The following is a 16,001-nucleotide window of genomic DNA, read 5'->3' as shown; positions in this document are numbered from 1 at the left end:
GGGGAATGGGGGAGAGAGGGGGGCTTCTTTGCCACAGCTCCTGCTATGGGATTCGAGTCAGTTAATTGGAGTTGGCGAGTCGAGTGTTGAAGAGGGAGGGGGAGAAAGCTTAGCAAGTCACCCCCATGCCAACGGGCTTACGCATCCTTGAGCAAAGGAATATCTGAAACATAAAAAGAGGGAACATGGTTTGAGTTGAGAGACACTGGATCAAAGGCTGAGCTGGTTATTCACAATCCTCTAACAGGACAATAGCCTCCCATATGGAATCTTAAGCAGTTCTAAGACATCCTCATGCCTTCCTATCCCTGTGATCACCCCATGCCCTACAATCATCCGAGAACTCGGCCTCCCATAAACCTTTCCTTCTGGCCATGCCCTTTGCTTGCATGATTGTCGCTTTACATGACCGGCTGTCAATTTCTCCCTAATTCGCCCCTGTGAAACACCTCAGGCCATATCACTGTGTTGAAGATGCTGCAAGTTGCCGCTGTGTGAACATCACCCCACTCTTGGGAAATTTTTGATTTATCCTTACGCTCCAGCTCATTTTTGGAACTGTGAATTCCCTGGGAACAGGACTGCTCACTCAAGACTTTGTTTACAGCTAATCTTTCTGTGTGGAGTGCCGCACAACAGGCCTGTGAGCAAAGGTAGAGCTCATGGAATAAACAAAAAAGGAAGTACAAACATTGATCCAAACTTGGCTGAGTGACAGGAAGCCGAGAGCAGTCATTATAGGTTTTTTTTTGGAAGGGAGGAAGGATTATAGTGGAGTTCCCCAGGGATCACTCTTAGGACCCTTGCTCCTCCTGATCAAAATCCCGGTTTGGGTCACTGTCTGTGCGGAGTCTGCACGTTCTCCCAGTGTCTGTGTGAGTATCCTCCGGGTGCTCCGGTTTCCTCCCACAGTCCAAAGATGTGCAGGTTAGGTGGATTGGCCATGCTAAATTGCCCTTAGGTTAGGTGGGATGACTGGGTTATGGGGATAGGGTGGAGGTGTGGGCTTAAGTAGGGTGCTCTTTCCAAGAGCCGGTGCAGACTCGATAGGCCGAATGGCCTCCTTCTGCACTGTACATTCTATGACTCTACGACATACATTAATGACCTAGACCTTGACGGACAGGGCACCATTTCAAAATTTGTGGATAATACAAAACTTGGAAGTATTGTTAACTCTGGGGATGATGGTGTAGAACCACAAAGGGACAAAGACAAGTTGGTGGAATGGGTGACCAGATGAGTTTTAATGCAGAGGGGTGTGAAGTGGTTCACTCTGGTAGGAAGAACTGAAAGAGACAATAGAAATAAAAGGTACAATTCTAAAGGGGATACAGGAACAGAGCACAAGGCCAGCAGCGCAGATTCAATTTGCGTACCGGCTGAGAATTCTGAATTCTCCCTCCGTGTACCCGGACAGGCGCCGGAATGTGGTGACTAGGGGCTTTTCACAGTAACTTCATTGCAGTGTTAATGTAAGCCTACTTGTGACAATAAAAGATTATTAAGATTATTATTATTATGTGTGTATGGATCATTGAAGGTGGCAGGACAGGTTGAGAGCATGATTAGTACAATACCCTGAGCTTTATTAATAGGTGCGCAGAGTAATAAAACAAGGAAGCGATGTTAAACCTGTAGAAAACACTGGCTCAGCCTCAACTCGAGTATTGAATCCAGTTCTGGGGACCACACTTTAGGAAGGATGTGATGGCATTGGAGAGAATACAGACAGCATTCACCAGAATGGTTCCAGGGATGAAGAACTTCAGTTGCGTACATAGATTGGAGAGGTTGGGATTGGTTTCCTTGGAGAAGAGAAGGCTGAGAGGAGATTTGATAGAGATGTTCAGAATCATGAGGGATGTGATGAATTGCTCCTTCGGAGAGTCAGCACGCGCACATGATGGGCCAAATGGCCTCCTTCTGTGTTTTAACTATTCTATGATTTCATCAGTGTCCCAAAATTGGGTTGAAAGAATTCAGCTGACAAAGAAGTGACACAGGGTGATCGGTACAATTGGACGATGGAGCCCTATCTCAGGAGGTTGGAAAACAATGAGTGGCCACCTGTTAGGGGTAATACCGCAATCCTGCCCCTTCCAGTGGGAAGTTGCTCCTTTGAGAACAGGAGTTTGGGAATTCTGTTGTCACTGCCTGTTGCAATGTCATAACCCAGCTTGCAAACCACTGGGAGAAAGGGAATCACTTTTTATTGAGCACTGTTTTGGCAAAGGCCTAGGTCGAGGAATACGAGCATAGAATCAAAGAATGGCAACATCACAGAACGAGGCCATTCAGCCCATCACAGCTCTCTGCAAGAGCAATCCAGCTAGTCCGGCTTCCACCATCCTTTTCCTGGCACCCTCAAAAACATTTCTCTTCAGATAATTATTGACCGAATGAGCAACAATGAAGGAGAGACATGAAACAGAAGGTCTCTGTGTTGATGTTAGTCTGTGTTCAATTGTTATAGGGTCCACTGAAGCCAGCAGATAGAGAGAGAAAGAGACAGTGACAGCAGGAGAAAGAGAGAGGGAGAGTGGAGAGAGGCTGCTGGATTTTACACTCCCCTGCCTTGGGGTTCAGGGTGTGGGGTTGGGGGGGGGGGCGGGCATGCAAAGTCCAGTTGGTGACCTTCCTGCTGCCTACTAGCCTTCCCCTCCCCATTTGAAATGTTACAGCAGGGTTGGGTTGGGGGGGGGGGGGGGGGGGGGTTGGATGGCTTGGCCACCCTTGGGCCTCATCCCACCAATATTTTACCCAGACGCAGGGGAAGGAACCACAGCATGCTGAAAGAACGGTAGCTTTAGCTGTGTGGGCTGATGTTGTTAGGCTTTGGGGGTGTGGGCGGGGGTGAAGAAAGAGTTCCTTTGCAGTCCCCTGTAAGCATTGGAGGCACATGGTCAGAAGTCTTGCTTTAAAGCGATTAACGCTGCTTACAGCTTTAAATTGCTGCGAGGCAGCCATAGGGACCACGGGCGGGCTCTTTGCTGCCCCTGACACCCCCCTCCAAACCTTTCAGCTGGGGTGGGGAGGGCTGTGGTGCACTGTAAAACCCAACCCTGAGACACAAAGTTCCAGAACGCACTGCATTCTGTCCATCATGGAGTACTCCCATGCACTCGGCCAAATCTAGCCTCATGCACATCCCCCATTTCACGTGCTGCACCATTGGCCATCGTGCTTTCGCCATCAAGGCCCTGAGCTCTGAAAATCCATCCCTAAACCTCTCCATATTGCCAAATCTTCCTCCTTTCAGAGGCACCCTCTGCTTTGACCAAGGTTTTGGTCACATATCCCAGCATCACATCTGCGGCCAGATTTTGTCTGTGCCTTTGGATGTTTGATTATATAAAGAGACTACATTGATCTATGTTGCTGCCGTTATCCAAACTTATCCTACCCAAATACTCCTGCCTTGCACAATTCACCTTCTACTGCTTCGGTCAAAGGCCAATAAAAAGTTATGACCTTTATGGGGTGCCTGCTTACCGTCAGTAGATCCTAACGGGGAGGAGAGGGAGAGAAGACTCTGGACATCACTGCTCTCAGAATCCTGGTTGTCTGAACAGCGAGATAGCCTCAGCACGGATCCGCGGGAGAAGTGAGCAGGCGAGGAGAAGGCGGGTTGGTGAATCAGAACAGTCTCTGAGCGGCTGCCACTTCCATGGGCTTCAGCATCCCTGGAGCTTTCTGGGCAGTCGTCAGCGCCTCTGTTGCAGCGAGCACCTTCCTCCGGAGCCTCCCCACTTGGCACTGGGCCCTCCGCCAAGACGATCTGTACCCGGGAGCCTGAAGGTGGGATGGCAGCACCCGAACTGCCATACACAGCTTCTTCATAGGAGGGCAATGAGACAGGAACTCCGTCCACCACAATGGACACCTGATCCCCTGACACTCCCTGATCACGCCTGGGGACACAGACAAACACATGGATAAAACAATCAGGCATGTACCATTGACTCAAAGCTCAGAAAATCTTGCAGAACATCAGGATCAGGAAGAGGCCATTCAGTCTCTCAAACCTGTTCAAACATTCAACTAGATCATGATTGATTTGCATCTTAATGCTATCCCATCCACCCTTGGTTTCATAACAGACTCACAATCTCCCCTCACTCGACCCTCTTACCCTTCCCAAGAGTTCTCAACTTTATAACATAGAACATACAGTGCAGAAGGAAGCCGTTTGGCCCATCGAGTCTGCACCAACCCACTTAACTCCTCACTTTCACCCTACCCCAGTAACCCAATAACCCCTACTAACCTTTTTGGACACGTAGGGCAATTTAGCATGGCCAATCCACCTAACCTGCACGTCTTTGGACTGTGGGAGGAAACCAGAGCACCCGGGGTAAACCCACACAGACACAGGGAGAGCGTGCAGACTCTGCACAGTGCCCCAAGCCGGGAATCGAACCTGGGACCCTGGCCCTGTGAAGCCACAGTGCTATCCACTTGTGCTACCGTGCTGCCCAAATTTCCTTCCATCCACTTTGCCCAGTGTCCCAGAATCCCAAACCCATCTGCCCAGTGTCCCAGAATCCCAATCCCCTCTGCCCAGTGTCCCAGATTCCCAACCCGCTTTGCCCAGTGTCCCAGATTCCCAACCCGCTTTGCCCAGTGTCCCAGATTCCCAACCGGCTTTGCCCAGTGTCCCAGATTCCCAAACCGCTTTGCCCAGTGTCCCAGATTCACAGCCCGCTTAACCCAGTGTCCCAGATTCCCAAACCGCTTTGCCCAGTGTCCCAGATTCACAACCCGCTTAACCCAGTGTCCCAGATTCACAACCCGCTTAACCCAGTGTCCCAGATTCCCAACCCGCTTTGCCCAGTGTCCCAGATTCCCAACCCGCTTAACCCAGTGTCCCAGATTCCCAACCACTTTGACCAGTGTCCCAGATTCCCAACCCGCTTTGCCCAGTGTCCCAGATTCCCAACCTGCTTAACCCGGTGTCCCAGATTCCCAAACCGCTTAACCCAGTGTCCCAGATTCCCAACCCGCTTTGACCAGTGCCCCAGATTCCCAAACCGCTTAACCCAGTGTCCCAGATTCCCAACCCGCTTTGCCCAGTGCCCCAGATTCCCAACCCGCTTTGCCCAGTGCCCCAGATTCCCAGCCCGCTTTGACCAGTGTCCCAGATTCCCAACCCGCTTTGCCCAGTGCCCCAGATTCCCAACCCGCTTTGACCAGTGCCCCAGATTCCCAACCCGCTTAACCCAGTGTCCCAGATTCCCAACCCGCTTTGACCAGTGTCCCAGATTCCCAACTGCTTTGACCAGTGCCCCAGATCCCCAACCCGCTTTGACCAGTGCCCCAGATCCCCAACCTGCTTTGACCAGTGCCCCAGATTCCCAACCCGCTTAACCCAGTGTCCCAGATTCCAAACCCGCTTTGTCCAGTGTCCCAGATTCCCAACCCGCTTTGACCAGTGCCCCAGATTCCCAACCCGCTTTGACCAGTGCCCCAGATTCCCAACCCGCTTTGACCAGTGCCCCAGATTCCCAACTCGCTTAACCCAGTGTCCCAGATTCCCAACCTGCTTTGCCCAGTGCCTCAGATTCCCAACCCGCTTTGACCAGTGTCCCAGATTCCCAACCCGCTTTGACCAGTGCCCCAGATTCCCAACCCGCTTTGACCAGTGCCCCAGATTCCTAACCCGCTTTGACCAGTGCCCCAGATTCCCAAACCGCTTAACCCAGTGTCCCAGATTCCCAACCCGCCTTGACCAGTGTCCCAGACTCCCAACCCGCTTTGACCAGTGCCCCAGATTCCCAAACCGCTTAACCCAGTGTCCCAGATTCCCAACCCGCTTTGACCAGTGTCCCAGACTCCCAACCCGCTTTGCCCAGTGCCCCAGATTCCCAACCCGCTTTGCCCAGTGCCCCAGATTCCCAACCCGCTTTGCCCAGTGCCCCAGATTCCCAACCCGCTTTGACCAGTGTCCCAGATTCCCAACCCGCTTTGCCCAGTGCCCCAGATTCCCAACCCGCTTTGACCAGTGCCCCAGATTCCCAACCCGCTTAACCCAGTGTCCCAGATTCCCAACCCGCTTTGACCAGTGTCCCAGATTCCCAACTGCTTTGACCAGTGCCCCAGATCCCCAACCCGCTTAACCCAGTGTCCCAGATTCCCAACCCGCTTTGCCCAGTGCCCCAGATTCCCAACCTGCTTAACCCAGTGTCCCAGATTCCCAACCCGCTTTGTCCAGTGCCCCAGATTCCCAACTCGCTTAACCCAGTGTCCCAGATTCCCAACCCGCTTTGACCAGTGCCCCAGATTCCCAACCCGCTTTGACCAGTGTTCCAGATTCCCAACTCGCTTTGCCCAGTGTCCCAGATTCCCAACCCGCTTAACCCAGTGTCCCAGATTCCCAACCTGCTTTGCCCAGTGCCTCAGATTCCCAACCCGCTTTGACCAGTGCCCAGATTCCCAACCCGCTTTGCCCAGTGTCCCAGATTCCCAACCCGCTTTGACCAGTGTCCCAGATTCCCAACCCGCTTTGACCAGTGCCCCAGATTCCCAACCCACTCTGACCGCACTTCACTCACCTGCTGTGGTGAAATGACTTCAACTTTGGTTGCAGCAAAACAAATAAAACTACCAGGAGGAGTATCAAAGCGACAGAGCTGGCAGTGGATGCAACGATCGATAGTGTTGGCACTCCAATACTTGCCCTTGTATCTTTATCTAAACAGAGGAGATTAAACAGAATTAACACACCTTCTCAACATCTGTAAATCACCTCCACTCCTGGAATTAATAATGTTCGCATTCAATAATCTAAGTTACTCAGTGTAAATCATGCCATGGCCGGAATTGACAATGTACTTGTTGTATACTTCTAGTCAGCCTCAGACATATGCAGAGATGACACTAGTTTCTATGTGTACAACAGGAGCTTTAAAATGGCTCTCCATGCTTCCAACTCCAGCAACAATCACAGTTTGCTCACATTTTCCGAGTCCACATCCAGGTTTAACCAATCAAGCACAGCGAGCATCAATAGTAAAAAGACTCACAAAATAGAACACAGAACAATTGAACATTATAGTACTTAAAAATGAGACAAATGGGGGGCGATTCTCCGCTCCGCGGACCAGGTTTCCGCGCCATCGTGAACGCCGTCGCATTTCACGACGGCGCGAACAGGGCCCGTGCACGTTCTATTCTGGCCCCCACGGCGCTAGAGCGGTTCACGCCACCTGCGCATGCGCAGTTGGGGTAGCTGAATCCCGCGCATGCGCAGTTGGGCCGCGCCATCCTGCGCTCACGCGAGGAACTTATTACGCGTGCCGGCCCCGACGCATCATGGCGTGAGTGTTCAGCGGCCGGCCGCGGTGGAATGTAGGCCGGGCTGTGGGGGGGGGAAGAGGGAGGCCGGCCAGCCGATCAGTGGGCACCAATTGCGGGCCAGACCCCTTTGGAGCCCCCCCCCTCCCCCAAGGCCAAGCGTTTCCGCAGAGTTCTCGCTGGCAGTGACCAGGGGTGGTCGGCGCCGGTGGGATCCTGTTGTGTCGGAGCAGCGTTTCTCCGAGCGGCCCGGCGCGATTTGCGCGCCGCTGCTTCCGGGGGGGTGGGGGGGGGGGGAGGAGAATCACGTGCGGGTGTCGGGGTAGCGTAGCGTGACCGCGCGGCGCCCCAGCGTTTCTCCCACCCAGCCTTGTGGGGGGTGGGGAATACCGCCCATGGTGTGAATCATGCGGAAGGGGCACCTCCAGATAGAAGATGCTCAGGATATAAACACCTCTGCCCCAGTCTATTTCCTGATGGACTGATTCCATCCACCGCAATGGTCTAGAAACCATATTGTGTCTCTTTTAAACCCCACATAGGGTTAGGGAAGAATGTGCGCACCCTGAGCTAATGATGAGTCCTGAGGCACCCCAACATTAGCGCAGCCTGCAAAGACGTGAACCCATTGCTGGTGGCCCTCGGGTAGGTGGGTCTGAGTGGGGCTCAGGAACTCCAAGTTTGGGCCAATGATTCAGTGGCATTAAATTTAGGGTCAGAAGGAACACCCCTTCTTGTTCGCCTACATTGATGTGCGTTCCTGTAATAAAAACCTATCTTGGTGACAGCTCACTCAGAGGCTGGTGAGTTGAAGCTGCTGGTGACCGGGATTTATGAGGAATTTTAAAAGTAGATGCTAATCCTAAAGTATCAAGATGTCATGCTCAATCATCAGCAATCACTGGTTAGGCCTCGAAAGGACAGAAGAAAAAAATTGTAAAGGTAGAACAGTGAGTGACCAGGGATTAGTTAGGAAGAGAGGTTGGAAAAGATAGAACTGTGCTTGATTTGATTTGATTCATTATTGTCACATGTATTAGTATACAGTGAAAAGTATTGTTTCTTGCATGCTGTACAAACAATGCATACCGTACATAAGGAAGGAAGGAGAGACTGCAGAATATAATGTTACATTTATAGCAAGGTGTAGAGAAAAGATCAACTTAATACGAGGTAGCTCCATTCAAAAGTCTGATGGCAGTAGGGAAGAAGCTGTTCTTGAGTCGGTTGGTACGTGACCTCAAACTTTAGTATCTTTTTCCTGACGGAAGGAGGTGGAAGAGAGTATGTTCGGGATGCATGGGGTCCTTAATTATGCTGGCTGCCTTTCTGAGGCAGCGGGAATTGTAGATAGAGTCAATGGATGAGAGGCTGGTTTGCATGATGGACTGGGCTACATTCACAACCTTTTGTAGTTTCCTGTGGTCTTGGGTAGAGCAGGCTCCATACCAAGCTGTGATACAACCAGAAAGAATGCTTTCTATGGTGTATCTGTAGAAGTTGGTGAGGGTCGTAGCTGACATGTCAAATTTCCTCAGTCTTCTGAGAAAGTAGTCATTGGTGGGCTTTCTTAACTATAGTGTCGGCATTGGGGGACCAAGACAGGCTGTTGGTGATCTGTACACCTAAAAACTTGAAGCTCTCGACCCTTTCTACTTCGTTCCCATTGATGTAGACAGGGGCATGTTCTCCACTACGCTTCCTAAAGTCGATGATAATCTCCTTTGGTTTGTTGACATTGAAGGAGAGATTATTGTCGTCGCACCAGTTCACCAGATTCTGTATCTCATTCCTATACTCTGTCTCGTCATTGTTTGAAATCCGACCCACTACGGTGGTGTCATCAGCAAATTTGAAAATCGAGTTGGAGGGGAATTTGAAACCAGGAAGGTGACACTGGGTGGATTAAAAAGGAAAATCAAATTCCCTCTGACGACCGAGTCAATAATTGGAGGTCATGGATTCAGAACCATTGGAAAAAGATCAGGGGAGATAGGGAGATTTTTTTTTTAAACCTGTAGGAATCTGAATGCTGGAAGTGGAAAGTGACTCCGTTTAGACATTTTTAATAGGAGATTCAAACAGGTAATTGAAGACGAGGAACCTCTAGAGGGGTACAGACAAAAAGGTGAGAATTTTAAAAATGTATTCTGTCATGGGATGTGGGCTGGCAAGGCCAGTGTCTCCCCAAGTGTCCTTTGCCTTGCTGGGCCATTGCAAAAGACAGTTAAAAGGCAACCACGTTGCTGTGGATCTGGAGTCATGGAGGCCAGACCAGGTAAGGATGGCAGATTTCCTTCCCTAAAGAGATTCCTTCGTGAATCAGATGGGTCACAAATGCCATGGTCATCATTACTGAGACTGCTAGCTCTCATTTCAGATTTTATTAAATGAATTTAAGTTCCACCAGTCGCCATAGTGGAATTTGAACATGTGTCCTCCGCAGAACTAGTCCGAGTCTTTGACTTACCAGATCAGTGACATTACCACGACGCCACTATTCCCCTTCCGAATGGTGGGGCTAGGCACCACTGTTGTTTCAAAGAGCTAGGCAGACATGAGATGGCAAATATACTTCCTTCTGTGCTGCAAGTTGCTAGGGTCACTCCCAACTCTACTGAAACGCATTTTTGTTCACAGTTCGTGTAGAGTGATGCTGAAGAAACACGTCACCTAACAACTTGGATTTATAAGGTGCACAAATCAAATAACAGCGATTTGGGAGGACTGGGTATAATGGGTTGTGTAAGGAGAGAAGAGACAGAGCTTGGGGCATTGGCAGAAGGGATATGTTTTCAGGAGACTTCTGAAGGCAGTGGTTTCAGGAAGAGAATTCAACACCCAGCAGGAGCATTGTGGTCAGCCCCACCCCACCCCCATAGGGACCAAGAGTAGCCTAGAACCAGAGCGGTAAAGAACGAAAAGCTTTGGAATTGTGTTTTCCCTCCGGAGTAACCCTGGAGCAAGAGGAAAACTTAAGCAGAGGAATGTGGCATTACTTTTTTCTTCTCCTAATTCATTCACTGGATGCGAGCATCACTACTTAGGCCAGCATTTATTACACATTCCTGATCGTCTTTGTTGAGCTGACGATAAGCTGCCTTCTTGAATATAATGGGAGTGGCCGACTAGATATTTTAGAAGAGTATTAAGAGTCAACCACATAGCTGTGGGTCTAGAGTAACAAATAGGGGGACCAGGTAAGAATGGCAGATTTTCTCTCCTAAAGGACATTAGTGACCCAGATAGGTTTTTGCAACACCCCAGTCATTTCATGGTTACGTTTAGAGATATTAGGGGAGACAGTGGTCTGGTGGTAATGTCACTAAACTGGTAATCCGGGGACCGAAGCTAATGGCCTGAGGACACTGGTTCAAATCCCACCAAAGCAGCTGGTGGAATTTGAATTCAATTAATATAATCTGGAAAATAAAGCCCGTCTCAGGAATGGTGGCCATGATAACTATCATCGATTGCCACCTGGTTCACTGATGTCTTTCAGGAGAATAAATCTGCCATCCTTACCTGGTCTGGCCTTCACTAACTCTGGCCGACACTAACTCTGAAATGGCCGAGACAACCACTCAGTTCAAAGGCAATTAAGTTTGGGCAACAAATGATGGTCTGGCCAGTGATGCAGATTTTTATTCCAGATTGGGTTTTAATGAATTAATTGAATTTAAATTGTTGAGCTATCATGGTGGGATTTGAACTTGCGTCTCCAGATCATTGGTTCGGGCCCCTGAATGACTGGCCCAATGATGTTACCGTTATGCTACTGTACACCGTAACCTAGGTGATCAAGACAGATGGACAGTCAGCAAATCCCAAGCAATTACTGCAACCTCCAGCCAAACTGTACTGGGGGTAGGGGGGGAAAAAGTGCAGCAGGCCGTGATGGTCAAATCCAAAATGGTCCCAGAGGTAGAACAGGCAATGGGTTAAAATATCTAACCCAAACTGTATCGGTGGGGGTGGTTGGGTGAGACCAATCAACTCAAACTGAATTTGATTCAAATAAAAGTTAATTTGTTCATGGGCCCCCTGGCCAAAGGCAGATCCTTGGCTCATTGGTTGCTGATGTGTCTATTCCGCACCCCCCCACCCAGCCCCCTATTTTGTTGTTTTTGTCAGTGGTAGTTTGCCATTGTCTTCCACTCTAGTGGCAGGCCAAGGAGGCAGGTCCCAAGTCTACCTCCACTAGAAGTGGAATCAAACCCCATACTTTTGGAGTTACTCTCAACCACAAGTGAAACATCTAACTGACGCTTTAGAGAAGGTGCATACACAACTCGAAGGAATGGGACTCTACATTTCTAATTGTTCCCTTTCTGGTCCAGAACCGATCGATTGGCCGTCATTAACAATTATCACACATTTAACATGTGCAATTAAAGGTCTTGGGGTCAGGGTTTGAATCCCACCACAGCAAGGTGGTGGAATTTGAATTCAATAACAATTTAAAAGTCTAACGATGACCATAGAACCATTGTCCATTGTTGTAAAAACCCATCTGACTCACTAATGTCCTTTAGAGAAGGAAATCTGCTGTCCTTACCTGGTCTGGCCTACATGTGACTCCAGACCCACAGCAATGTGGTTGACTTAGCTGTCCTCGGAAATGGCTGATCAAGCCACCAGGAATAGGAACAAATGCTGGCCTTGCCAGCGACACCCACATCCCACCTAAGAATTTTTTTTTTAAATTACCAGGCGTAACTTTCTGCGGCGAACGTAATGTGCAAGTGAACCAACTTCATGAAACTCGCTAATATCTTTATCCTTCTGTGACTGCAGTCCCACATCAACATGACTATCCTCTGAAGGGGTCTTGCCAGTCTGCAGCCAGGGATGGGCAGCAAATGTCAGCTTGTTCAGCGACACCCGTATCCCAACAATGAATAAGGGAAGTAATTCACACTCACACTCGAGTTTCAAGTCCAATTCTGGAGGCTTGAATGCATAGTCCAACCTAATACCCTTAAATGTGGTACTCAAGGTGTGTGAGACCTTAGAAACAGTATGCCCTCAATGGTAGACATGAAAGTCTCCATGGCAGAACATTACTCAAATGATGATTAGGGGATGTCTCCCCATACCTTGGCAAAAATGGTCTCATTTGTTGATGCGGGAGCTTGCTGTTTGCAAACCGGTTGCCTCGCTTTCTGCACTACAATTTCAGTAAGTATTCCATGGCTGTTGGGATGCCTCAAGGTTGTGAAAGGCACAAAGTGAGCCCAGCACTGACCTGGGTTCAGCCTGCAGCTGACCTCCATTGCAGGATACCATTCTCCATTCTCGCACGTCAGGTACTTGTAGTCTCCCTTCAGTGTGTAGCCCTCATCGCAGAAATACTCGATGACTGTGCTGGGTACAAAGCTGGCACATGGTGAGGGGTGGCACGCAAAGCCGCCATTTTCCGGTTGCAATGGCTGCCGGCAGACTGTTGAGAATAAAAATGAGCAGCAATGAGTTAACATAGGAAATGGGTGGAGTTACTAAGCACTCTTTATAATGCAAATGGGTGGGTCAGTGATGGTCTGACAATCCTGTCACCTATATGTTAACCTATGCCACATCCCATTCACCCATCACCCCCTGAGCTTCTTCGTGCCAACCATTCCTGGCCTGTCAATGTCTCGATTTTAAAATCCTGTTCCTTGTTTTTCAATTTCCTTCATGGTTACGCCTCCCAATCTCCATCTCCACCCCTGCAACCCTCCCAGATCTCTGCGCTCCACCAATTGTGCTCGTGTAACTCTGAATTTAAATCACTCCATCATTGGCACCATCCGTGCCTCCAGCTGCCTAAGCTCTGAAATTCTAAACCTCTCCTCCTCTCTAGCTCTCTCTCCTTTGATACATCACAACATAAAACCCACCTCTTTGATCAATCCTTTGTTCAAGCAATTCTCCTTCCAAACCTAACTCATAAATCCTAATTCCTTCTTTGGCACAGTCAATTTTTATTACCTTCCTTTTACATGCATTTGCTCTGCGACATTTTAATCACGTTAATGACTCGATATAAATGTAAATTGTTGTTGAAGAGAGGTCATGTGTGCGTAGGAACATAGTTGCGCATCGGGTTAGATGCTGAACTTTCACCTCAGGAGATCAGCTCAGAATGACCAGTTAAAATTCTGTCCAGCCAGCTGGCTCACATGGTTCAATGGAAAATAAATTTGGATGGACACGTTTTTAAATGGACCTGGCCCAACGCACCAAAATATCTACAAATTGTCAACAGATTAGCGGCTCCACTGAAGCTCAAGGGTGTTGGCCACATTGTTGGGGCAGAACTGAGAGAATTTATCCATGGATCCACCCCAATTTTCTGGGAATAGTTTACATGGACACTGGATGCCTGAAATAGAAAGTGTTCCATTTCCCAGGGCTAACATACCCTAATCTTAATGACATGTTGAATGGTGGAGCAGGCTTGAAGGGAAGGGCTGAATGGCCTACTCTTGTTCCTAATTTCTATGTTTCTATGGCTGACTAAAGCAAAGACAATTGCCCTTTGGACCGCTCATATTCCAGATCCTCCATGAATCCCTGGCCTATGTGGTCAGTCAATTCAGTGAGGAGGGACATTAAGTTACATACATGGGAGCAGGAAGTTAAAAAGCACTTTTTAAAGGGGCTTATTGCAGGGTGGGTCAATACTGCCCTCCCGCTTCTGGAGAGAAAGGAGAGTGGGGGGTCCTGTGACTTAATTAGGATCCCATTTGCCATAGAGGTTGGGACAAATTGGAGTTTATGCCATGCTTACATTGAATTATTTTTGTGGGCCTCAGGAGGAATAGAGGGAGTTCTTGTGGTGCAGTGTGTAGCATCCCTGCCTCTGCGCCAGAAGCTCTGGGTTCAAGTTCTACCCCAGGTCTTGATGGACAAGGAAGGTGTGTTCATAATGTAGTCAAACAGGTTGAGTATCAACCTGAAAATCTTTCCAAACACACCAATGGCTGGCGGTAAGAGTGGGAGAGACCCCTGATCAGCCACGCTTGATGTAGAGTGGTGCTCTCTAGAAGTCCCTGGCAATAGACTAGTGACCTGTTCCTGGAGAAAACCTCGCTACAGGAACAAACGACAGTCTACATTAGAATCCAGAGAACCCTTACAGTGCAGAAGGAGCTATTCAAGTCTGCACTGACCCTCCAAAAGAGCACCCTCCATATGCCCACTCCCCTGCCCTACCCCCATAACCCTACACATTGATCATGGCCAATCCACCCAAAACGCACATCTTTGGACAATGGAGGAAACCGGAGCACGCAGAGTAAACCTACGCAGACACGGGAAGAACATGCAAACTCTACACAGACAGTGACCCGAGGTCAGAATCTAATCCGGGTCTCTGACGCTGTAAGGAGCAGTGCTAACCACTGTGCAACCATGCGGCCCTAGGTATGAGAAGAGAAATAACAACAAACAGGAAGAGTTGAAATAAATAATTTGGGCAGCTGCCAACGTGATAACGCCAAACCCCTGAGATCGCAATCTCTCCCCAGTGACTTACTTTGCTGGTGGCGTGCTGGAAAATCTGAAGGCCTGTCATCTAAAGGCATCAGGAGGCTTGTTTGGGTCCCTGCCGATTACCTTCAAGATTTTAAATTGAGGCCAGGACCTCAAAATTGTCTGGGGTCGACCATCCCCCAATCAGATGCCAAAAGCCAGAATGGCCCAGCTGACTAGCCGGGTAGTTGTGAGGGCTGTGGGGATGAAATGCTCCCAGGAGATTTTGGGCATGAAGGGTGACCTTCCTGGTCACCAACCAGTAAACCCATAGCCCCTCCCCCATCCCCCACACCGTACGGTGGTGGCCAAGGGCACCAGCACACAATCTGGCAATCACCCTCTAAGCATATACATGAACAATGTGAACTGGGTGAAACATGGTCAGTATCTCAGAATGAGTCACTGCCTTGAGGTGAGCAAGCGGAAGGACCAACATGGATGGCAAAATAATAGCCCTCATTTCACCCCCCTGCGAGACCACACGTGACCTTCCTCAGACTGCGAGAGGAGCAAATGCACAGTTCCAAACCCTCTCGCTTTAATATTAAGGGTGGGATTTTCTAGTCCCATCCCACAACAATACTCGTCACCGGGAAATTCCAGCCTGTGGCCACTGGACTGCACCCATCGCCTCAAGAATAAGAAGTTTGTGGCTTCAGAGCTGGCCCCACACCAGAAACTTGAGCATGTAATCAAGCCTCCCAGTGACAGCACTGAGGGTGTGCTACACTGGTCAGTGGTGCTACTGGTCAGATCAGACGTTAACCCAAAACCCTTTCTGCCCTCAAAGGCAGATGTAAAAGATACCATGGCACATCGCTAAAGAACAGTGAAGGTTTCCTCCACTGTGTCCTGACCAATATTTATCCCTCAGCCAATGTCACAAAACAAGTTATTTGGTCAGCATCTCATTGCTGGTTGTGGGAGCTTGTCATGTACAAATCGGCTCCCATGATTCCCTCATTATAACTTCAAAAATTACATCACTGGCTGTAAAATGCTTTTGGGAATCCTGAGGTCCTGAAAAACACGACATGAATGTGAGTTCTATCTTACTGCAGGTAGTAACCAGCAAAACGGTTTCCATAGCAACAAGCAAGAGACTCATTCTATTGCTATGTATTATTAAAACAGATTGCCAATGCACTGGGTTTCAGCCGAGAAAAAAAAACACACTCCAGCCA

General features: G+C 49.1%; 1 protein-coding gene across 1 annotated transcript in view; it reads right to left on the bottom strand.

The window, feature by feature from the left end:
• Nucleotides 1–16,001, bottom strand: part of susd6 (sushi domain containing 6) — a 58,303-nt gene continuing 42,302 nt past the window's right edge. Inside the window, exons 3-6 of the mRNA XM_038784078.1 lie at nt 12,545–12,739; nt 6,555–6,693; nt 3,496–3,914; nt 1–163 (exon numbers count right to left, since the gene is read on the bottom strand). Coding sequence (XP_038640006.1) covers nt 138–163; nt 3,496–3,914; nt 6,555–6,693; nt 12,545–12,739 — 779 coding nt within the window. The 3' untranslated portion in view covers nt 1–137. The remainder of the gene's footprint in view (nt 164–3,495; nt 3,915–6,554; nt 6,694–12,544; nt 12,740–16,001) is intronic.

The sequence above is a fragment of the Scyliorhinus canicula genome, chromosome 2 (genome assembly GCF_902713615.1).
Source record: "Scyliorhinus canicula chromosome 2, sScyCan1.1, whole genome shotgun sequence".
Lineage (NCBI taxonomy): Eukaryota > Metazoa > Chordata > Chondrichthyes > Carcharhiniformes > Scyliorhinidae > Scyliorhinus > Scyliorhinus canicula.
Note: the sequence above shows the minus strand (reverse complement) of the source record. Positions and strands in the feature narration are given on the sequence as shown.